We start from the raw sequence: 24,943 nt of genomic DNA on the forward strand, positions 1-24,943 counted from the left end.
GTCTGTTCATATATATATATATATATATGCTTTCGTAGATTTCGTAGAATCTAGGAACTTCCTCTCTACCCAGAACGTTGGAGGCTATACACCACACCCCTCAACAGTATTTATAGGAACTCAAACACCAGACTCTGCTCTGTTCCAGTAACAAGAAGCCGAAAGCTCCAGCCTGAAGATGACGAGTGAGACCTCGTCGAAACGTCGCACAGACACCCCGACTCTTACACGGGAAGACACCCGAAGACACCAAAACCTGCATATATATATATACACACACACACACACACACACAATTTCAACATATAAAAATATCAAAACATATCATATTCATTATTCCCCCCTTTTTTCCACCTCCCCATCAAACCCTCCCCCCCCGAGACTTCCCTCAGTTCCTCTCTCTGATTTCTCCACACATATTATTCTCTGCATCTTATAAAATTGTATAAATCCTTGTATTATCTGTCTGCTATGTTAACAGTCAATAAATTTGTGTATGTTTATTCAAAACCTGCCAAGGAGTCCAATTCATTTTGTTGTCTTTTTAAGTAATTTGTAAAAAGTTCCCATTCTTCTTTGAATGGGAGGTCCGTTCTTAAGCTGAAACTGTTCTTAACCTGAGGTACCACTTTAGCTAATGGGGCCTCCCGCTGCCGCCGCCGCACGATTTCTGTTCTCATCTTGAAGTAAAGTTTTTAACCTGAGGTACTATTTCTGGGTTAGCGGAGTCTGTAACCTGAAGCGTCTGTAACCCAAGATACCACTGTATTATTTTTAAGAACTGGTGGTAAAATAGTTAAAGAACAGGGATTAAGCTGGAAGACTTGGTGGGGCAGGGGAGGTACAGCTGTTACTTCTGCTAATTAACAGCACACAGCTTTTAGTGTGACCCGTAATCTCCAGTGAATATAAATATAAAACACTTCTGTTCTTTCTTTTTTTAAAAAAAAAAAACCCTCAAGGAAAAGCAAGAATGCAGAGATTTGGGAGAGAGGGAGTCACTTTTCTGCACGTTCTTTCTCCTAGTTGATAAAGCAAATTTATGCAAGAGCTGAGTTAAAATTAAAAACAGATACAATTAAAACAGATACAAAACACTCCTGAGCTTCTGTCATCTTAATTTGGTTCCACCCACAACTCCTATATAAACAGATCTAGCCTTAGAAACCTTGCTGTGATCTTTTTGTACGTGAATATTTTGATGGATGTGTTTTGGCAATCTGAAATCTCTTTCCAGGCCAAGAAAGGTGGATATGGGATTCCATATCACAATGTTGTCATCGCCGGTGTTTCACGGCAGTGGAATAATAAAATCCCCTCGCTCCATACACCAGTATAAGGAGGGCCTGATCTCGCTCTCAGTCTATGAATTTGCTGCATATTACACGCAACAATAATAACCTGACCATTTAGACTGCCAGACCCTCCCATCTTTATGAGATTAGTGACTTACCAGTTGTAGGTAAATCTTCGTTTCGTGTGTGTGTGTGTGTGTGTGTGTACACAGCACTTTTCTTTTCTTGAAAAACTTACTCATGAATGTTAAAACCATCAAGGGCAAAGCAACAACAGAGGAATGGGGTGCACTTGAGTAGCCCTTTATGATATACGCAAATATTTATCTGACAAGTTCCCTGTCGGATCTGATTCTATTAGGATGAAACACTAGTCTCCATTTTAGAAGTATATCCCAGGGTGTTCATCTTATGTCCTTTAATTTGCATTCTCCACTGTGCTGCTTTAATGCAGCTGAGTAGAATCTCTCTTCCTCAGTAGTTGCTTTCGACATTTTGAAGGGTAGCTTTCATTCTTATCTCTGCATTTTTGCAACCTGTTTTTCGTTTGTTTTTCTTACAGTATAAATGTAAAAAGGGGGAGTTCCCAACACATCATCTTTTCCCCTGTTATAATCTCGTGCCCCAAGTCTCCAGCCCTCCTCCCTATCAGTGCTTCACACTTATCAATTGTGTAGTTCATGAACAAAGTGGGGGGAAATAAACACGGAGTCCAAAAACTCAAGCCCTTGCAACTCAGCCCTCCCGTCTCCCTCTAAAGATCCCTGCACCTTCGTAGATGGTCAAAGCATCTCAGCTGGAAAATCTACTTGAGATCATCCAAACCCAACATGGATCGCAGCACCTTTGCACTCAGGCCTCAGTGAAGTCTCACCATTTGCTGAATCCGGTGAAATGTTTTTCCGTGGAAACTGAAAGCCTGCTCAAACAAGACTTTGTCTTCAACCGTCCATTCGTCTGGGAAGGGGGTGAAGTTGGGCAGGTCAGCCAGAGACTTCTCAATGTTGTGCTTGTGCCAAAATAGCATCCCCAGGGCCTGGAGGAAGGAAGAGAGAGGTAACATGGATAAATGCAACAAAATGTGGACCCACAACCAAAGGGAAACAACCGTCACCCAGGCAATTTTCATGTAAAGACCAACACTTCTACCCGTGGTTTAAAAGACCAACACTTCTACCCTTGGTTTAGTTCCTAGGTTTTAGGGCTTCGGCTGTGTTCAGATCCTTTCTGACAACCTTCTGGCAGGCTCACTGCTTTCTTACCATAAGGAGAACACAGGCGTTCTGGAAGTGAAAAGCTGGCCTTGCATCCATTCCTTCCCAGTTGACTAAAGAGGCACACAGTCTCTGTTTCTGTCTGCCTCTCTCATACACACACACAGAAAGAGAAAGAGAGAGAGAGAGAGAGAGAGAGCACCATCCAACCATCTCATCCTCTGTTGTTCCCTTCTCCTTGTGCCCTCCATATTTCCCAACATCAGGGTCTTTTCCAGGGAGTCTTCTCTTCTCATGAGGTGGCCAAAGTATTGGAGCCTCAGCTTCACGATCTGTCCTTCCAGTGAGCAATCGTAGATTAACTATTCCTATATAATTTAAGATGTATTATATCATAAATTGCTTCGGGGGTGCCTTGTGGGAAGAAAGGAGGGGGCGGCTATTGGATTGTTTTTATTTTTATTATGTATTTTGTGGTTTTATATCTTGATTTTATTCTGTGAACTGCTCTGAGACCTCCGGGTATAGGGCAGTATAATAATAATAATAATAATAATAATAATAATAATAATAATAGAAGAAGAAATAGCAGACCACACATATGGACTACTGAACATGCAGATGGAGTACAATGTACAAACCACACCTTTAATTTTGTTTTGAACATCTTTGGGCATTCCCTAGACCAGGCATCCTCAACCTTGGCCCTCCAGATTTTTTTTGGCCTACAACTCCCATGATCCCTAGCTAGCAGGACCAGTAGTCAGGGATGATGGGAATTATAGTCTCAAAACATCTGAAGGGCTGAGATTGAGGAAGTCTGCCCTAGACCATGAGGAGCAGCGCTCTTGAAGAGCAAATGAACTTCAGCTGAAGTCCTCAGATCTGGTGGTCATGGCTGTACTGTCACAGAATGAGCCGGAGATTCTGCTTCTCTCATTCATTCCTTCCTTCATTATTTGCCTTTCGCCACCAGGGTGGGTTACAACAATTTCAAAAGGCAATTTAAAACAAATTGCTGTCAAGAGAATAGGATGGGTGGCGGCTTCAGATAGCAGTTAAGACTTTGCAGTTCTCCCATCCTACCCCTCTCTCGCTGGCCCCTGCAGCCCACCCTGCCACTCTTACAGGAAACCCAGCCAGATGGGCAGGGTATGTATGTATGTATATTATTATTATTATTATTATTATTATTATTATTATGCTGGCCGCTCTGGCCTCTGCCACCCGCTTTCTTGTTCGCTGGTCTTCACTGCCTGGCTGGCCACTTGCTAAGTTTGCCTTCGCACTGTAGTTAGCAGTGCCACCTATCAGGGACCATGTGAACTACAGCGTGATGACATCTCTACACATACAGTGGTGCCCCGCAAGACGAATGCCTCGCAAGACGGAATACTCGCTAGACGAAAGAGTTTTCTGTTTTGGAGGTGCTTCGCAAAACGAATTTCCTATGGGCTTGCTTCGCAAGACAACAATGTCTTGCGAGTTCCTGCTGGGTTTTTTTTTCCTCCCCCCCCCCTTTTTCTAAGCCGGCAAGCCACTTATCAGCTGATCCGATCAGCAGATAAGCCGCTAAAAGCCACTAATAGCGCTAATCCGCTAATCCATCAATGGGCTTGCTTCGCAAGACGAAAAAACCGCTAGACGAAAAGAATCACAGAACGGATTCTTTTCGTCTTGCGAGGCACCACTGTACACACACACACACACACACACATATATATATAAAATATCCGTGTGTTATATATGTATATTGCTCAAATGCAGAGTAAAAAATTGTGCTTTCATCATAAAACAAAAGCCACACAACTTAGGGGCAGCTAACAAAGAATGTTCTCTCCTGGGCCACCTCCCGCTTCCAAACTTCTGAGGGTAGATGAACTACCAAGAGGGCCCCTGCTGCTGGCTTTAATGCCCGAGACAGTATGTAGGTATATGCTCAGGTGTTTGTTTCTTAGCTAAGACAAAAGCCATTCAAGATCACCATGATACATTTGGGAAGGGTGGCACAAAGAATGTCTGGAAAGCCCATCTTACTAAATTCTCTTGTACAGAAGAGCGCCAAGGTTGAAGGCACGGCGTCACCTCTGAACCCCAGCAAGGTGCATCTACGATCCCGTCTTTCCTCCTTATTTCCTCCACACAGCAAACATTTCAGAAAGGACCAACTATCTCATGGTCATAGTTTTTAAAAAAGGTTAATTTGGTAGCACTGTCTCCTCACGTAAAATTATTATTCCCTCCATCTGTTGGTTAAAATGCCCTGGAACAAACCTCTTAATTCTCTGCAAGTTATATATAGATCACATACCTCTTGGCCAACACATTTTGACTCAGGTTATTCAAAGTGAAAGCGCTAACTTTGATACTGGGATTTCCCTTTCCCCAAGCCCATTTTGCAATGCAAATTGCTATTATTATTTTTTAAAAAATGTTTTTCTTCATTGGTAGAAAAGTCATCACTTTGTGATTTCCTGAAGCTCCACATTGGTCAGCACACACAAGACCCTGCTGCTCAGTTCTGTGTCATCACGCACTCATTGCTCAATATCTAGGGAGTTTTCCTTCTTGGAATTCCCTTCAACATGACTCACTGTGAAAATAACCTTTTTTAAATGAAATAGTAGTTTCTTCCTTTCCGCCCCTTTCTAACCTCTCAGTAGGGACGGTGCCTCGTCAAATAATGGAATAACCAAAGCTTAAAGTTATGCATTTCTCTACATGTATCATTCAAGAATTAAGTGGATCCTATTCGCCGCCTTCTCCAAATCTACCTTAGTTCCATGAATCAGAATGCTCCAATAGTTTCCAATTTAGGCTGTGTACACGCGGGTGGCGCTGTGGGTTAAACCACAGAGCCTAGAGCTCGCTGATCAGAAGGTCGACAGTTCGAATCCCCGCGACTGGGTGAGCTCCCATTGCTCAGTCCCTGCTCCTGCCAACCTAGCAGTTTGAAAGCACGTCAAAGTGCAAGTAGATAAATAGGTACCACTCCAGCGGGAAGGTAAACGGCGTTTCCGTGCGCTGCTCTGGTTCACCATGAGAGCCACGTGACCTGGAAGCTGTACGCCGGCTCCCTCGGCCAGTAAAGCGAGATGAACGCCGCAACCCCAGAGTCGGTCACGACTGGACCTAATGGTCAGGGGTCCCTTTACCCTTTACCACGCCATACATTTAAAGAACATGGCTTTCTCCCAAAAGAATCCTGGGAATTGTAGCTTGTTTGGAGAGCTGGAGCTTGTAACGTCTGTGAGGGGTAAACTATAATTCCCGGGATTCTTTTGGGAAGGTCACAGAATCCTAGAACTATAGAGCTGGAAGGGACCCCGAGGGTCATCTAGTCCATCCCCCCTGCAATGCAGCCATCCTTGGGTGAGCTCAAACCAACAACCTTCTGGTTAATAGCCAGACGCACTGACCCACCGCACCACAGCCATGGGGTGGTGTTCTTTAAAGGCTCCATCCATACACGCCATACATTTAGATAGATCTAGGAAATGGGTACATAGGGAAGAAGAGAGGCACCCATATACATACTATGATATTTTCCAACTGGCCAGAAGAGATACAGAAAAGCATGAACCAATTTTTTCTCTTATCTGCTACCCCTTAGGTTCAAAACTAAATGGAAACATGTGTAATTAAAACAATCACATATCCACATCCACTTCTATTCTCTTTTTACACTGGGCAGGAACAAGCTTTACGATTTCTCACGTTTATATCCCAGAGCATATATCCTACACATATTATCCTCACAACAACCTTGGGAGGTACATGAAGCTGAGAGTAAGCGATTGGCCGAAGGTCACCCGGTGAGTTTCATGGCTCAGTGGGGATTAGAACCCTGAACTCTTGGGTCCTAGTCCAATACTCTAACCACGACACCACACTGGCTTCCTAGAGTACTTCTGCTGTGGGACAGCTATATAAATTAGATAGGTAAATAAATTTGGGGAAAGCAAAATGCATTTTCCTTGAAGCTTGCATTCGTTTCATTGTGAATTGTTTTTATTTGGGGTTTTAATCTGTTGTAGACTGCATTGATATTTTTTCTTTAAAACATAAAGTGATATAGAATTATTTATTATTATTATTATTATTATTATTATTATTATTATTATTATCAGGCAAAAAACACCTAGACATTTTGTTGTGGCAACCGCAACCTAGATTTAAGGCGCCATTGGGCTTATACATCTATGTTTCTAACGCTCCTTTCACAATTTATGGCCACACACATTCTTCTGAACACCTGAAGAGATCTTCTGCTTAGCTCCTATCTGTGCATTTTCCTGCTTCTGAACCATCTTAAGGAGTTTGTAGAGAAGCTGTGCCAGTGAATGTTCTTCTTGGCAATTTAGAAACAAAGGCAAAGCTCACCTCTCTAGGCAGGCATCTAGCGGGTTTATGTTTCATGATGTCACTTACTGGTCTTGCTGTGTGTCCTTTTGTATTGTGGATTTTTTAAAAAGGTATTAGCCTTTGTTGTTTGTTTGGTATATACGTTTTCAGCAAGACTTTAATGTTTCCAGCCAGCCTGACCTTTTACGGAGAGGCAAGATATTAAATGTGCTTGTTTATACATAAATACACCCAAGAATGGCAGATAAGGATCATGTCAAATGCATCTACATGGGTATGGTTTTCTCCTTGCCTGCCCACCCCCACGCCCACCTTATTTTGGTTAGAAACAGGAGTAAAACATCCCCACAGTGGTTTTAAAAAATCAAGATGTGTAGGCTAAGAAATGGAAACAATAACAAAATCCAACGTACTGGGAATGATTAATAAAATACCGTATTTTTCGCTCTATAACACGAACCCGACCATAACACGCACGTAGTTTTTAGAGGAGGAAAATCCATAGGCATGCCACCCATAGGCATTCCCTCCATAACACGCACAGACATTTCCCCTTACTTTTTAGGAGGAAAAAAGTGAGTGTTATGGTGCAAAAAATACGGTATATGCTTATTCCAGACATCAAAAAATTAACTGCATTGGTCCAAAGGGGAGAAGGAAGACTGCAATACAACAGTCTGGTTTACAGGTGAATTTGTTTCATTAACAACTGGAATGCAAGTGATGGACATGCAGAGTGTTGGGCTAGGATCTGGGACACCAAATTTCACTTACCTCACAGGGTTGTTGTGAGGATTAAATGAAGAGACTTATGTAAACCACCTTGGAGGAAAGGTGGGGTATAAATGCAATCAATCAATCAATCAATCAATCATACTGGAAATGAATCTTCCCTTTAGAAAAAGTCATCATTTGGTTAATAGGACACTATAATTTTTTGAATTGTTTTCAGTACCTGCTCCATGTTGTAGCCGTGCTTTTCTTTTGCAATAGCGATGTATTCATCCACTGGGGAGATTTGGGGAGAGACAGAGAGGGAGGGAGAAAGAGAATTAGATATTGAGCAACAAAAGCTTCGGAAAAGCACAATATTCCCCTCCGTGAAGAAAAGACGATGCATACTTCTGATCCTCTGAATGCAAGCCAGAAAATAAGTTATCAAAACTGGCTATCTATTATTATGACTTATCACTTATAAAGCACCTACAATTTGCTGAGCACCACACAGGGATTAAAAACAACAAGAGAGTGCCTGCCCACAGGTTTACAATTGGAAAGGCTCAGAAAAACAACAACAACAAAATGGGCTGGGGAGGGAAAACTGGATGGGAAGATAAATTATTGAAGTTGCTTAAGCCCCATTTACACTCGCCCTTCTATGCTGCAGCGAGGCCACGCTCCTTGCCCCAATGCCACTGTCAGGAGTTCAGCGTATACTCAAGTAGGACCCTGGCAGAGACACATGCCCGACTGGCATGTTCCCTCCCTCCTGGTCGATCGTTCAGGAGCTTCACAAGCTTTCTTCAGCCTGAACATCTCAGCGACCGATGCCAACCAACACTGGCACAGTTAGGGATCCGAAGAGTCTTCGCAGCATACATGTGACAGACCTCAGCAACTCAGCATTTTGGCTAATCTACTTTATTTACATATAAACACACACGGAGCACTGCACCATGGCTCCCTCTCTCTCAAGCATCAGATAGCAAAGAGAAAAAGAACAAAGGACAACAGTCCCACTTCATGGAACACAGTAACACAAACATCCTGTCTCCGTCACTTCCCACTGTGGAGTCAAAACATATACCTTCATGTGATAGACAACAATCCCATGACTGCAATCATGGAGCAGGAATTCTAACAGCAACATCTGCGCTAGACCCACCAGCTGAGCACGGCCCTCAGCAATGCATTTCCCCATTCTGGCTTGAAACCATGGGTGCCCTCTGCCAGTGGCAGAGTGTATGTCCGCGCTGCCTGGGGCAAGCAAGGGGGGCGTGCCAGCATGGGGGCGGGGCGCAGAGGGCACCCTCCGTGTGCCACAGTTCAGGGTTAGGAGAGGGGCAGGGAAGCTGCTCTCCACTCTCCACCTGACCCAGTGGTGGAGGCAGAGCTTTTGTGGCCGGGGGCATCTCACCACGATCAAGGTGCAATGCTCTCCGCTGCCGAGTCAGAAGTGACGTGGTGGGAGAGCTGCTGCCACCTGGCGTGAGGTGTACTACGGCTGAGGAGGGTGGGCAGCAGCGCTGCCACCCACTCACCTGCTCTCTCTCTCTCTCCCCCCCCATTAAACCTGCCCTGGGGGGCGGAGCTATACCAGGCACAAGCACCGCAGTCAGGGCTCTGGCACGGAGCCAGGCTCCGAAGGAGGAGCCTGCTGTGTGCACCCCCTCTCAAGACTGCACCCGGAGCCACAGCGCCCCCCCCCATGCTACACCTCTGCCCTCGGCACAAATGAATCTCGGCTGAACCCAGCAGGGACAAAGCTCTCTTCTCTTCCATTTCTTCAACCCCAAGGTGACCAGCAGTGTTCTCTGTCTCATGGGGAATGAGCAGGTAAGCTCCCTGTTGCTGGACAGCCGAGGTTTTCCCCATGAAATTACTTTCTTTCCTGGGAGGCAAACCTCCCTGGGCCTTGGGATATTGTATCCTGAACGCACTGCACACCACAGCCCACGTGGCAAGCTCTGCGGAAACATGAATGTGCATAGGAAATGTCAAGTATTTCACCTTCAGGAACATAGCATGGCTGACCAGTCTCGTTTTCTTCTTATCAGTGGGCATCTCTCTGCACACAGACCTGCAGAAGCTGCCTTTCCTATGCTAAATCGACATTGTTGAGCGCTGCCTTTTTATGACTTGGTTCCTGAAGCAGCTAGAAAACCCTCTGATGTCTTGGGGAGAGGGTCACTGGATAGGGAGGGCTAATGAGGTCACGAGATGCAAGGCCAGTTTGCTATGGCTTCCTCCCTGATCCACTCGCTTCCAAAGATAACCATGTACAGCTCAGCAGAAACTCTCAAAGGGACAACACGACGTAGGTGGTGCCAATTATGCATTACAGCAGCAATGTGGGAATGAAGCCGTTCCCATGCGGCTGCTTTAATTTACAACCACAGAAGGAAACGGTGCTTGCATTTTCTTGCACCATTTTTTACCATCTTCTGCCCACCTACTCTCCACGGGGAACGATCCCAACGGCATTTTGCATGTTGGTGTTGTTTACTATGCTTTTTTAAAAAACAACAACGTGGTTTAATGTTGCCTGTGAAGCCTATCATGATGATCTGTGTGTTCTGAAAGGTGGGTTATATGTAATATGTAAGGTTAAGTATAATAAGATGTCGAAAAGCACTTTACAATAAAAATAAAACTGACCGTTGCAAAAAGCAACAAAGAGCAACAGATAAAATAAAGAAGCTAGTAGAGTTTATACATACATACACATTTTTAAATGTGTCAACTCTCTTGGCTTATTAGGGCAACCAAGGAATTTTATCTGGAGGGTCAAACAAAAACAGAATTTTTTAACTCTTGAAAGAAAGGGCTTCTTTCTGGAATGCTCCCTGAGAACAAACAAGGCAGACTTCCCCAGGGAGAGAGCTCCTAACCCCAAGTGTACACACAAGGCAGGCAAAAGTGCTAGAATCTGGCATACCCTGCTGGCCATTTACTTGGTGGTATTGCTGCGGCCAGCAGAGCAAGGCGCCATCTGACCGTAGAGATCAGGTTGCAGAATCGCTATAATGCATTGCGGATCAGGTTGCGGAATTTCCGGCTTTTCTAAAACGAACACGGAGAAAGCAAGAGATAGAAAGAAGCTGCCCTCCGTCTCTCCTAACACTAGAATTCGTGGACATCCAACGGGACAGGTAAAAGAAAGCATTTATTTACGCGCCGCATAGTTAAAATGATGAGATTCATTCCCACAAGAGGCGGTGATGGCCACCAACTTGGGTGGCTTTGCAAGAGGGTTAGACAAATTCATGCTATCAATGGCTATTGCCCTGATTTTCTACCTCCGCTGTGAATTCTGGTTGCTGGAAACCGCAGAAGGGGAGAGGACTATTGCGTTCGGATCCTCCTTGTGGGATCCTCTTAGGGATCTGGTTGGTCACAGGATGCTGGGCGAGACACGCCCCTGGCCTCATCCAGCCAGGGTTCTTCTTATGCCACACGTTAAGCACCCCCAGATATAAATGCCTTTTCTCTCTATTCCATTCATTTCTTTGCACCTCCCTGCTCCAGAAACTCAGTCCTTAAAGGCTCCAATATGTATATGGCAGGTTTCCATCATTAGCCACCCTTCTCTTGAGTACAGCACAGCTGCCATTAACTGGCTTTTAGCATGAAGCGAAGTCCACCTTCCAGATAACATTTTAACCCCCCCCCCCCCACTCACCGGAAGATCAATAAAAAGCAGGACAGATAAAAAGTTCTCTCTTACAAATTAGCCTCTTAACGTCCTAATGTCTGCGGCAATTAAAGTCAGGGTTTTTACTGTCCATTAAAAGCCCCTCTCCTCGCCAATTCAACTTAAGGGTATAAAATGGGGGGGGGGGTATCCTACAGCAATAGCACCTTTAAAAGCAGCTGGAGTGACCTCTCTCTCTCTCTCTCTCTCTCTCTCTCTGTGTGTGTGTGCCATTTTAGAAATAAAAAGCAAAACTTGGTCACTGTGGCCAGTGGGGTGGATTAAACATGGGTCCAAAGTTGAGGCTGAGTACGTGAATAAGATTTTAATAGAGAAAATGAAAGCAAGTTTCCCAGAACCAAAAGACGGCACGCCCCAAGGGGAAAGAGGGACTGTGATCTATTGTTTCATTACCTTGAGAAATTATTGATAGCAGATGAGAAGTGTTTTGTTCGGCCTGCTTCACATTCCGTAGGCACAAGACCCAAACGCTCATCGCTCTTAGCTTCCGCGAATAAAACGTAGTAGAGAGTTTGCACTGGGATAACCTTTTTCTCTCCAAAGCAGAAAAAAGGAGGCAGGGGTCGAGAGGGGACAGGCTGTGCGGCAGTGCACTCCAGATGTTGCTGGAATCCACCAACGCAGCCACAGTAGGGCCAATGACTCATGGGTAGCAAAGGCTTGAGCTCAGTAACATCTGGAGGGTACCACAGAGAAGGTGCACATCTCTCTCGGAGCCAGGGTGGTCTTTAGCAGATGCGGCGCCGGGGTGCAAATACCCAGCTAGGTTAAGAGTTCTGAGAAGTTTTAAAGCTCAAGGGTGTCATCTGAACTAGCCAGATGTTTAACTGAGAATCAACCCCTGTCAGGCCATTGTTTGAAAAACAAGACTTTGGAGCTGTCTGGCCCCAAAATGGCAACTAGACATTCTATTTTGGCGGCTGTAACCAGGGACAGTCCACATATATATTGGCCTCTTCCATATACTTCTTTTCCTTAACGGCTCCTTCTCAGGCTGCACAGAAAAGGCATTATGGTTCCTGATATTCCGTCCGGTTGTGCAGATAAAATATATCTGATAGAATTCTACAGGACGTGTTGCTAGTGTGTGAAAACAGCTCAGATCCAATGATCCCCATGCATGCACCTCCAGATGGTGGAGATGTCAGGAGCCATCCTGGTGTCAAAGCATCTTCACTTGGTAGCAAGAAATGGATGGTCTTGGGCCAATCATCAACGCTCAGCCTCGCAGGGTTTTAATGAGGATAATAGAATAGCTGGGGAAACCCAGCCAGATGGGCGCGGTATAAATAATATATGATGATGATGATGATGATGATGATGATGATGATAAGGAGGGGAACGATGCATGCCACACGTACCTCACCTTGAGCTCCTTGGCAGAAAGTTGGGACAATAATGCAATAATAAACCAAATAATTTATTAGAACATTTTTTTGTGGGGTCTGCGCATAGAAGACTCTTGGCATTCTTGTTTCTGATTTTGTTCGGTTGGGTTCGAATAAAGAATAACCAACCTTCTCGTTGTCTTCCTAATTCACACTTGAGGAGCTATTTTGCCATGTCCTCCAGGAACAGAAGAGAGTGCTCAGCCTCAGACATCAATGAAGAAACTGAAGAACTTAATGTAGCCTGAATGGGGCACAAGAGTTGCCTGAGAATGTTCAGTGGGCATGGAATGCTAACTGACCACTGGAGGGGGAGAAGGGAAGCTATGTGGGGATTGACTTGAATCCAGAACACAAGCGCTCCACACTGGCAATGTTTTGTTATAGGGTCCCCCATGTCTTTTTATGAACATCCCTTTGTTATTTCCCTAATTCATCAGATTTTATGGGGTAGCACTGGCATAGGCGTTACTGGCTTTATTCGCTAACTCATTTGTTTATATATTGCTTCCCATTACCATACATTTATGTAATTCATGTACGTCTCTCCTGCAACATTCCTTCACTCTTTTCGTTGCCTTGCCTTGCCTGAAGACAGGTACAAGTTCTCGTTATCTCGCAATCCTAGCCAGCACTGATACCAAATAAGAACACTTAAGGGACAGAGAACAGGCAACTTCTTTACGACCCTTTTTTATGGTATTTATATATCACTCCTCCAAAGATCAAGCCAGCTTGTAACACACACACACAAACAAATAAAACACAAAATAAAACAAACCACCGGCAATATATAATACAACAGCAGCAGTACTAGTCTTCAACAGCTAGTCTGGAAATATTAGAGCTGCCTTAAAAAGTCAGATTGCCTGTCCATATATGGCCTACGACTGTCTACACCAGTATTTCTCGAAATGGGGTCTCCAGAGGTTTTGGGACTACAACTCCCATCAACCCTTGCTAGCAAGACCAATGCTCATGGAGGATGGGAACTGTAGTCCGAAAACAGTTGGAATTTGGGAAACAAAGGTCTACACAAACCTCCTCCAAGCATGGTGACCGCCAGATGCTGTTGAACTCCAACTGACATCAGCTCCAGCCTCCATGGCCAGTGATCAGGGATGGTTGGAGTCTAAGAACATCTCTAACATCGGGTTAGAGAAGGATAGTCTACATACTCATTGTCAGCAGCAACCCAGGGTCTCAAAGCTGTTCATTCCATGAGGATTCCGCTCAACACGCTTTCTCATGGTGTTCTGGAAGCAAGCATCAGTTACGTTTTGTTCTTGTCGTTTTTGTTTGCTTTTTGTAATTAGTTGCCATCATGCCAAATATTTTTGTCATATAATCATAGACTTGTATCATTGGAAGGGACCCTGTGGGTCATCTAGTCCAGCCCCCCTGCAATGCAGGAATCTCTACTTAAGCATCCATGAGAGGTTGGTCATCCAACCTCTGCTTAAAAACCTCTAAGAGGGGGTGCTTTCCACTGCGGAACAGCTCGTACTGTCAGAAAGTTATTCCTGAAATTTAGTTGGAATCTCCTTTCTTGTAACTCAAATCAATTGTCATTTTAATTTTGAGATTTCTAATCTGAGATACTAAGGTGGTTCTCGGAGGAGGAGGAGGAGGAGGAGGAGGAGGAGGAGGAGGAGGAGGAGAGGAGGAGGAGTTTGGATTTGATATCCCGCCTTTCACTCCCCTTCAGGAGTCTCAAAGCGGCTAACATTCTCCTTTCCCTTCCTCCCCCACAACAAACACTCTGTGAGGTGAGTGGGGCTGAGAGACTTCAAAGAAGTGTGACTGGCCCAAGGTCACCCAGCAGCTGCATGTGGAGGAGCGGAGACGCGAACCCGGTTCCCCAGATTACGAGACTACCGCTCTTAACCACTACACCACACTGGCTCTCAGCTGAAAAGCTGTTTAAGAAACCTTGGGAGTAAATAATATAAAATGCAGGTGGGATTTCGTGCCAAGTCAACCCTAACCAATCTTAAGCACAAGCTCAGTAAATTACCCCTTTAGTGAACTGTGCATAAACAGGGTGAGCTCTTCTTGTTGAAAGAGGACCTAAAATCTTTTAGGTCACCAGAATGAGGGTTGGTCTACACATGCAGCGTGTGAACTGGTAAGAGTCCTGAGCTGCTAGAACAGACTACCAGTTCTTGCTGTAGGTGTTCTGCTGGGTGTTCCTCAAAATCTATAGGAAAGTGTTCTAGGCCACCTGCTCTGGATAGTCCAACATCCTTCCCTCAAACAGATGCTCTACAGACATTCTGGACTACAGTTTCCATCAGCCCCAAAGAGCATGGCAAAGGATGATGGGAGTCCTAGTTCATTCTCCTTCTTCTTCAAGACATTCACACCTCATTGGTTCTGCATCTGTCACCAGGCCTGAGACTCCAGCCAAAGTGACGCTGTGCAGGTCTACCCCTCAGTGATAGGCCAGAGCTCATTTATTAGTGTTATGCTAAGGATGAACATCTTTTTTCACTCTAATCTTTTTAGCTCATTATGTTAATTATGAAAAATGGAAAGCCTAAGTAACCATCAGCAATTGAGATTAATTAAGGAATAATCAGTAATTTCTCATAAACACAAGTCCCCACTAATTTAAAAAGCTATTATATACTGCAAGTGCTAGCGATAGAACTGGTGGCATACAGACCAATATCCAAGAGGGAGTTGTGCTAAAACAAAAACTAGGGTAACAGACAACATAAATGCACCCTGCTTTCCCTCTGAGAACTGGCATTCTCACAGGAATGCGCAGCGCGGCGGAGCTGAATTGAGGGTTCTTTTGGCCATTGACTTAGTGGAATGTTGCCCCATAGCAGAAGTACTCTAGGAAGGCAGTGTGGTGCAGTGGTTAGAGTGTTGGACTAGGACCTGGGGGGGTTAGAATCCCCACTCCGCCATGAAGTTCACAGGCTGGCCTTGGGCCAGTCACAGCCTCTTAAATTACCTCACAGGGTTGTTGTAGGGATTAACTGAGAGGAGCTGGGTAAACCATTTACTCCTTGGAGTAAACACAATAAATAAGCTCTCCTGCTTGCCTTCTTGAGAAAGCTGGTGGGGCCAGCCAGATGGAGATGTCAGTCATCAACCTGGCATCTAGAGATCTCCATGTGGTTGCAAATGGACATCTGACAGTTGCAAAACGTGCCCAGGGAATTTCTACGGTTGCCATATTTCAAAAGGTGAAAATCCAGACACAAAAGTTGCTCAGCCTTTTTTTTGTTTTGCAAAATCTCCAAAAAAATAAATAAAATGAAGTTATTGAGCTACAGTGGTACCTTGATTTAAGAACAGCTTAGTTTATGAACAACTTGGAATAAGAACGCTGCAAACCCGGAAGTAGACGTTTTGGTTTGTGAACTTTGCCTTGGAAGCAGAACATGTTTCGCTTCCTGTTGAGTGTGTTCCATTTGTAAATTGAGTCCTCCTCTGCTGTGGGAAAGCACGCCTTGGTTAAAGAACGCTTTGGTTTAAGAACAGACTTCTGGAACAGATTAAGTTCGTAAACCAAGGTACCACTGTATTTTGAAGGAAATTCGCCAAAATCTAAACTTCTGACATGGATTGCCATACGTCTGGATTTTCCCAGACATCTCAGTGATTTCTGCCTGGAAACTGTTTCCGACTCCTGTATGTCTAGGAAATTCTGGATGTATAGAAGCCCTAGAATTTCTAACACTGGGACAAAAGTTTCATAACGTGACTGTTGTGCCTTTGCTCCTGCTTAGCTTTATGTGAATGATGCAAACACACAATGTGTTAATATGGAGCAAACACTGATAGATGCATACTTCAAGAATCTCAGGAACAGACCAAAGGAGAAGGCCCATGTCCAAGTGGTAGATTGACTGCTTTGCATGCAGAAGGTGCCAGATTCAATCCTTATCACTTCCAAGTAGAGCTGGTAATCTGCTTGCCTGAAACCCTGGAGTGAGTCAGTGTAGATAATACTCTGTGTGTACATCAACTTCCTATGTTCCTATGACCTAAAATAAGTTAAGATAGGAAAGTGCTTTCACATACACAACACACTCGCTCCTCTCCTTTTGGCTCTGCAAACACGATGCCAGTCCCTTCAATGATTTCATGCATGTGTCAGGTTTTTTTTTTTTATTAATGAATCGGTAATGTGTGTGGGTTTAGCTTTCACGCAAGACCTGCAGACTGCCAAGCCAGCTCCCGTCGGCTGATTCAGTTGCACGCTCATTCATAAAAGGCGCATGGCAGCGTGTGTGCAGACACATGAGTCACCCCATACCTAGAAAAGCAAAACGTGGTGAGCGGTTCTGCATTTTAGTGAAGGCATCTGGCGTGGAAATCTTATTTACTCAATTCATGTGTCGCTTGCCACTCATTAGTCGCTCGCCACGCAAGAAGTCTCCAAGAAACTTAATAATGTAAGAGTAGCATGCAAGATCGTGGGGCGCGGGTGACGCTGTGGGTTAAACCACAGAGCCTAGGGCTTGCTGATCAGAAGGTCGGCGGTTTGAATCCCCGCAACGGGGTGAGCTCCCGTTGCTCGGTCCCTGCTCCTTCCAACCTAGCAATTCAAAAGCACATCAAACTGCAAGTAGATAAATAGGTACCGCTCCAGCGGGAAGGTAAACGGCATTTCTGTGCGCTGCTCTGGTTCGCAGAAGCGGCTTAGTCATGCTGGCCACATGACCAGGAAGCTGTATGCCGGTTCCCTTGGCCAGTAAAGCGAGATGAGCGCTGCAACCCCAGAGTCGGTCATGACTGGACCTAACGGTCAGGGGTCCCTTTACCTTTACCTAGCATGCAGGATCAGGCCAGTAGTCCATCTAGGTCTAGCATCCTGCTCTCACAGTGGCCAACCAGATGGCTCTGGGAAGCCTGACAGTGGGATCGGAGAACAGCCCTCTCCCCGCCGCCACCCCCACCCCATGGCTTCCAGCAACTGGTCTTCAGAAGCACACAACCTCCGACTTACAAAAATTTAAGTGCATTGAGAATAACATAAAATAAAAAGAACAGCGCATCACAATAAAAGCCATACAATAACCCATAAAACGGACACAGTAAATGCTAGGCATGCTTTATGGAACAGGGGGCAGAGGAGGCATATCCAGACCTATTAATTACATGTGCTTCCTTCAACTATGGAGAGCCCAAATCTATGAAGCAATCTGGGGGGGGGGGGAGTCATCAATGCCATCTCTCAACCTGCCCCACCCATTGTGGATCTCTGAATCTTGCTTTCTGACCCAGTATCCCATCAGCCATAGCTGCTGCTGCTGCTGAAGGAAGAGGGAGACTACCTTCCCACATTATCCTACTAAGGAGCCGGGGGGAAAGAGAGATCCATAGGGAGCCGAGCGCAAAAAAGAGAACAAGAAACCCCAAAAGTTAGGTGGCCGTGGCAGGCTTAATTCACCATTACGTGACAAGGTACTGCAAAAGGAAGCTCTGCAACACCTTGCCTGTTACGTGCCAAAATGCACTGAGAGAACAGGGTTGAGTCGAGGACACGGCAGCGGTTTCAACAGCACCCCCGTATTTAGTATGCTCGGTGCAGGTTCTAGCATTGATCAAACAATGAGAGGCTAAGACAGGGCAAGATTCCTCCGTCCTCGTCCTCCCCCACCTTCCAAAACCCATTATCATACAGAAGAGCCGGTGCAGATTGCTTGCATACAAATCTGAAGCATCTTCCGAGCTCCAGAACATGGTGACAGCCTAAAACAAACACCGGGAGCTGCGCTTTAGCTTTCCTTTAAAAAGGAAAGGAAGAAAAGAAGGACATCTGCGGTTAGCAGGTGGCTTTTTTGCTCGCGGTTCATCGGCAAAGCAACTCTGCCATCTTGTGGCGCACATGCGCATCCTTGCTCATAAGGCGCAGTGTGAGGGAAGAGGCCGAAAGCAAGCCTGTTTGAACAAGGCAAGGAGGGCCTCTGCAACTTGTTTTTCTGTTGTTGTTAAAATTTTTCTTGATTTACAAAAGTGTGTGCAATGTCTCTCTCTCGTATTTTTTCCCCTATGTAACATTTTTACTTGTGAGCTCCCAAGCTGAATGCAACTCCCCTGTTTGCTAAGCCCAGGTGGGTTTGCAAAACCAGTGCATTTTCATGACCTTCTGATGAGATGCTAAATCTATATAGCTAATGGGCTGGATTTGGCTTGCAAGTCTGTGATAATCTGCTGATTTCCGGACAGAGCCAATTTGCTCCAGTGAGTGCATTTGCAATTTCTAACTAAAGTTTTATGAAATTGTCAGGGCAGGTGGCATTGCATTTTCCAAAACAACAACAACAACAACAACAACAACAACCTTTAAGAGACCAAGATTGTGGTCCATCTTAGTTGCCCAACTTTACGTTTACACCTGAACTGAGGATGGCTTTATATACTCAAATTCAGGAAAGGCTTTTGCAGCTTCTCAGTCCTTTCATTACATGAACTATTAAGCATTATAATAGACAATCAAAACATCTTAATTTAAAATCTGTATCAACCACAATTGCTACCCATGTGAGTCAATTCAGTTCAATCAATAATGTTTGTTTTTTGAAAAATACAAAATAAAAACACACAGAGAGTTTTCTCAGCAAATACTACCACCATCCAAATAACATAAAACTGAGTACCCATTTAACAGCAATACATGAGATTTTCTATATAGTTATTTACTGGGGGTACTCAAAGGTACGCAGTACCAGTAAACCCCCCCCCCCAATGTTAAAGTGTGGCAATTACTGTAACAACTTATTGGTGAGTACTGGCACCTTTACTATTTATTTATTTATATAATCATTGGTTGTATACAGAGACAAAATACGCAATAAAAGTTGAAGGACGAAAGATTGTAAACAATCCAGAAGACAATTAAGTACAACAACACCTTTAAAAAGTGTGTTATCATTTAAATGCTGGGAGAAGGCTTTGAAGAAACAGATTCAATGGAAAGAAGGGAACAGATTGTTTGTTCCTTGGCTGATATTTTCCTAGACAACTTGCTCCCCGCCCCCGCCCCCTTTTAGTAGAAAGAATGCAACAAGTTGGTTAATGCAGGTACCGTTTTAATTAAGATTACTGAACAGATCTTGCTGTCTGAATTCCTACTGCATAAATGTTCCTCAAGGAGCAAATGAAAAATGGGTGTTCATTTACAGAATTAAGGATGCACACAGTCCAGCATGGCCAATGAGCATGAATGATGGGAACTGGAGGATGCTACAGGGGCTACTCGTGAACTAATATCTTGAGTACTCAAATGAGAATCCGCACTGCTTCAGTATACTGGGTTAAACAGACAAGTGGTCTAACTCAGTATCCCATGGATCCAAATCTCTCTCTACCATGACTCAATACTCCAGAAATTCACGTACCATAAACATTTACCATCGTATATATTATATATCCCAGTCTTTCTCAGCCTGTGGCTCCTCTAGATGTATAAAAACATGAATAACAATAAAATTCAAAGTTCAAAAATCAATTTGGGGGAAATCCATCCAATAAGCATTAGACAGTCACCAGGGCTAGCTGGCTGAATTAGTCCTACTTGGGCCAGGAAGGAGGCCAGGGGAGAATTAGCTGTGGCATCTCAGAGCAGGTAATCTTCATAAAAGGGGAGGGAAGAGAAGGGAAATAAAAGATCAGGCTGAATTCAAATTAAAGGCCAGGCGGAATAGCTCTGTCTTACAGGCCCGAAGGAAGGAGGTTAAATCCTGAAGGGCTCTAGTCTCGTGGACTACAACTCCCAGCATCCACAGCCAGTGTGGCCAATGGCCAGGGATGATGGGCATTGTAGTCCAACATCGACTGAAGGTTGTTGGGTAGAGGGAGGCTGTTAATACACAATTTTATACAAGTTCAAGGAATGCTTCTCCCCCCCCCCTCTTTTTTTAACTTTCTTTGAATGTTTGGTATTGATGTCATACATCTTGTTTACTTATGTGCACATTTTAGAATATTGATCCTCATCAACAACAAGCCATGTTCACACAGGTGTGACCAGAAAAAGGGTAGCAAAGCAAAAGAAAGAGAAGATAGGAATTGAAAAAAACAACAAACCAAGTTCAGTGTTAAAAATGCTGTTGGGGCCCCGCTTCATAACACTGCTAAAATTGAAAGGTTCTGCACTTAGGCAGGAACAATCAACTGCACAAATATGAGATAGGGGAAGCCTGGCTTACTAGCAGTACATGTGAAAAGGATCAAGGGGTCTTGGTGGACCCCAAGCTGAACATGAGTCAACAGTGTGCAGCAGCAGCAAAAGGAAAGAAAAAGGTAACGCTATTCTAAGCTGCATCAACAGAAGTACAGTGTCTAGATCAAGGGAAATAATACAGTGGTACCTCTGGATGCGAACGTGATCCGTTCCGGAGCCCCGTCCGCATCCTGACGCAAACGTAAGACGCGACTGTGCGTCTGCGCGTGCGTCGCATTTCACCACTTCCGCGCATGCGTGTGACATCATTTTGAGCATCTGCATATACGTGAGCGGCGAAACCCGGAAGTAACGCACTCCGTTACTTCCGGGTCACCGCGGAGCGCAACCCAAAAATATTTAAGCTGAAGCGTATTCATCCCGAGGTATGACTGTAGTACCACAGCTGGAATACTGTGTCCAATTCTGGGCACCACAATTTAAGGATATTGACAAACTGGAATGTGTGCAGAGGAGGACAACCAAGAGGGTCAAGGGTCTGGAAACCAAGCTTTATGGGGAACGGTTAAAGGAGCTGGGTATGTTTAGTCTGGAAAAGATGAGACTGAGAGGAGATATGATAGCCGTCTTCAAATATCTTAAGTGCTGTCACATGGAGGATGGAGCAAGCCTGTTTTCTCCTGCTCTGGAGGGCAAGACTCGAACCAATGGCTTCAAATTACAAGAAAGAAGATTCCGACTAAACATCAGGAAGAACTGCCTAAAAGTTAAGAGATGTTCCAACAGTGAAAAGGACTCCCTCAGAATGTGGTGGACTCTCCTTCCTTGGAGGTTTTTAAACAGAGGTTGAATGGCCATCTGCCAGGGATGCTTTAGCTTTACAGGGGGTTGGACTAGATGAACCCAAGGATACTTTCCAACACTATGATTCTAAGAAATCTCAGAGTGAAGAGGCATGACTCAGTGGATCTGCTTTGCATACAAAAGGATCCCTATGTTCAATTTCTGGGTAAGTAACCAAACAATTAAACCCCTGTGTTGCAAACAATTATCAGTAATATCCCAGGCAACCCGATGACCAGGTACAACGATGCAATATCAATATAAACTCTTTATATAATCTATACGGAACACTGAACAATATGAAAAACCAAATAAACAGATAGGTAGCCGTGTTGGTCTGTCATAGTCAAAATAAAAAAAATTCCTTCCAGTAGCACCTTAAAGACCAACTAAGTTAGTTCTTGGTATGAGCTTTCGTGTGCATGCACACTTCTTCAGATACTGAAGAAGTGTGCATGCACACGAAAGCTCATACCAAGAACTAACTTAGTTGGTCTTTAAGGTGCTACTGGAAGGAATTTTTTTTATTTCAAATAAACAGAAATATTATAAATCTCTAAAGTCACAAAATGTGCACTCTTGATGGATTCTCTTGAAAACATAGAATCTGAGTTATTGTAAGTTACCATGTATATGCAGGTCATCGTTTCAATAATTCATTTGCAGTTTATGAAGCATTTTTGCATCCTTCTGCTGTGCTGAAGAAAAATTCTACGAAACAGTGGGTATATCTGGAATCACTGTTCGCTACGTCTGTTTGCGGACCTCTTTGGCAGCCTTGGACGTCATAAAACAAAGCTTTGCCGCTTGTTTTCATCAGATAAGAATCTGACCCATTGCTTCTTTTGGAGACTTGCATAGTCTACAAAGACTTTCAGAGACTTATAAGACTTATGTTTATTTGGTTCTATGTTTTCAAGAGACTCCATCAAGAGAGCACATTTTGTGACTTCAGAGATTTATAAGATTTCTGTTTATTTGGTTCTTCATATTGTTCAATTTCTGGGTAAGGCCGGGGAATACCCCATCCGAAAACCCTGGGCCACCTTGCTGCCAGTCAGTTCAGACAATACAGAAGCAAATGAACCAATACGCTAACTCGGTCTGAGGCAGCTTCTTATGTACACACAGAATTCTAAGCACAGCATTTCCTCAATTCCATACACAAGGCCTGTGATTAAAACCAAAATATCTTTTACTAATACTGCTCAGATCCACACACACACACCCTCACCAGTCCCGTCCAGTTTTCCCAGTTCCGTTCTCAAAAGCTGAATGGGGCCTCTAAGAATAATGCTGTTTTCATCCTTAGGCATGGCAACTTCTGCCACCCACCCACCCTCTCTCTCTCTCTCTCTCTCTCCCCCTCTCTATCTCATGAAAGTTTTACACAGGAGCCCAGCTTCATAAATAGTTCACATTGTGCAAGTCCATTATTCCACTACAGGGCGTAGGTTTTTGCATTGCATTCAGGCACACATGCAAAAGGGTGGATACGCACGGACTTGCCTTCAGATTAAGATGCATTAAGAGGGCTACTGATAATGAAGCCTATTGCAAGGGAGAGGGATCACCATGGAGCCTTACCGCTGAAGCAGCAAAAGTAGAGGCCTATTCGACTTCTTGCTGCCCTCTAGGAGAATGGCAAGCAGGAGAGGAAAGTAATGCCCTTCACGGGCTTCTTTGCTGAAAGTTAAAAGGGACACAAATGGGGAGGAGGGGGTGGCATGGTGCAGCGATTAAACAGACTGTGCTCTCAGTCAGGAAGTCCTCCGCTGAAATCTCCCCTCCTCCTCCTCCATCTTAAACTCACTAGCCTTGGCCCCATCTGTATAATACATTTAAAGCAGCAACATGCCACTTTATAAACAGCCGTGGCTTCTCCCAAAGAATCCTGGGAACTGTAGTTTGTTGAGGGTGCTGGGAGTTTTTAGGAGACCCCCTATTCCCCCTCACAGAGTTCCTTGAAAAAAGGAATTGATTGTGAAACCACACTGCAAATTTATTGTTAAGACCACATTGTGAGGGGAAGAGCTGGGTCTCCTCGCCACTCCCAGCTCCCCTTAACAAACTACAGTTCCCAGGGTTCTTTGGGGAAAGCCACGGCTGCTTATAAAGTGGTATATTACTCATTTTAATGTGTGCTGCGGGTGAGGCCCTAGACAGGCTAGTTTTCTCCCGACCTCAGCCATCCCACTGCAACACAGAAACCGCAATACTGGCCTACCATGCAGGGCTGTTTTGTAAGAAGGGGGAAGAGGGGGCTACCCCTTATGTAAGTTCAGTCTATTTGTTCCACTAACTTGGAACTGTCTCTATGCTTGACTGGCAAACGTCTCTCATGCAGAAGCTCTCTCACATCACCTGCCACCCGGATCCTCCTTTTAATAGGACTGAGCCAGGTGCGGTCTCTGTTTTTAAAATTATTATTATACTTATATCCCAACTTTTCTCCAAGTAGCTCAAGATGGCACGTACAACTCTCTCCCCCGTTTTATCCTCACAACAATCCTAAGAGGTAGGTTAGGCTGAGAGGCTGTAACTGGCCTAAGGCGTGAGCTTCATGGTTGAGTGGGGGGATTTGAACCCGGGTCCTCGTCCAACAATTTAGCATTTACACCACAGTTGTGCTCTACTACGGAGCTGCAGCCATTTCTTGTGTTGGCGGACTCTCTAAAATGCTATTATAAATTACAAAAAAGGCACTTCCTTAGTTCGTAATGAAGCTGCGGCAATACTCAGAGACTCTCCTCGCAAAGAGCTCTCTAAGATGCCTTTAAGAGTGCCTTTAAGAGTGGAAAAAGCTTATTGGCACATATTAGTACAATGTTCATGTACCAGCGCCACATATTCTCTTACACATGCATGCAAGTTTCTGTTTGAAAGGGGGGGTAATGCTTTCCCTAAAAGTTCTTTACTCTCTCTCTCTCTCTCTCTCTCTCTCTCTCTCTCTCTCTACACACACACACACACACACACACACACACACACACACACACCATCAGGAAAATGCAAGAGAATTGCAGAGAGTGGGTGAGTAAGAAAGAAGCAGGCAGACAAGGGAGCAACCAAATGATTGAGGGGTGTGTTTGATGGAGTAAGAGAAAGAGAGTGCACACATCACTAGCAAGAACAGTTTACAGTGGGATCCTAGCCACGTCAGAAGCAAGCTCCACTAAATTTATAAGTTGGGCTATGATTACAGCCTAAAAATAAATATTCCTACCAGCTTCAGTCAGGAGAAAGTCTTTATG

At 44.5% G+C, this 24,943-nt stretch overlaps 1 protein-coding gene across 2 annotated transcripts in view; it reads right to left on the reverse strand.

Annotated features, from left to right (window-relative positions):
• RCOR1 (REST corepressor 1) overlaps window positions 1-24,943 on the reverse strand; it is a 146,156-nt gene that overhangs the window by 43,531 nt on the left and 77,682 nt on the right. For both annotated transcript variants that reach the window (XM_082218450.1, XM_082218449.1), the window contains exons 4-5: window positions 7,830-7,882; window positions 2,170-2,331 (exon numbers count right to left, since the gene is read on the reverse strand). In XM_082218450.1, the coding sequence (XP_082074576.1) occupies window positions 2,170-2,331; window positions 7,830-7,882 (215 nt within the window). The remainder of the gene's footprint in view (window positions 1-2,169; window positions 2,332-7,829; window positions 7,883-24,943) is intronic.

This window comes from Podarcis vaucheri (assembly GCF_965113315.1).
Source record: "Podarcis vaucheri genome assembly, chromosome: 1".
NCBI classification, from domain to species: domain Eukaryota; kingdom Metazoa; phylum Chordata; class Lepidosauria; order Squamata; family Lacertidae; genus Podarcis; species Podarcis vaucheri.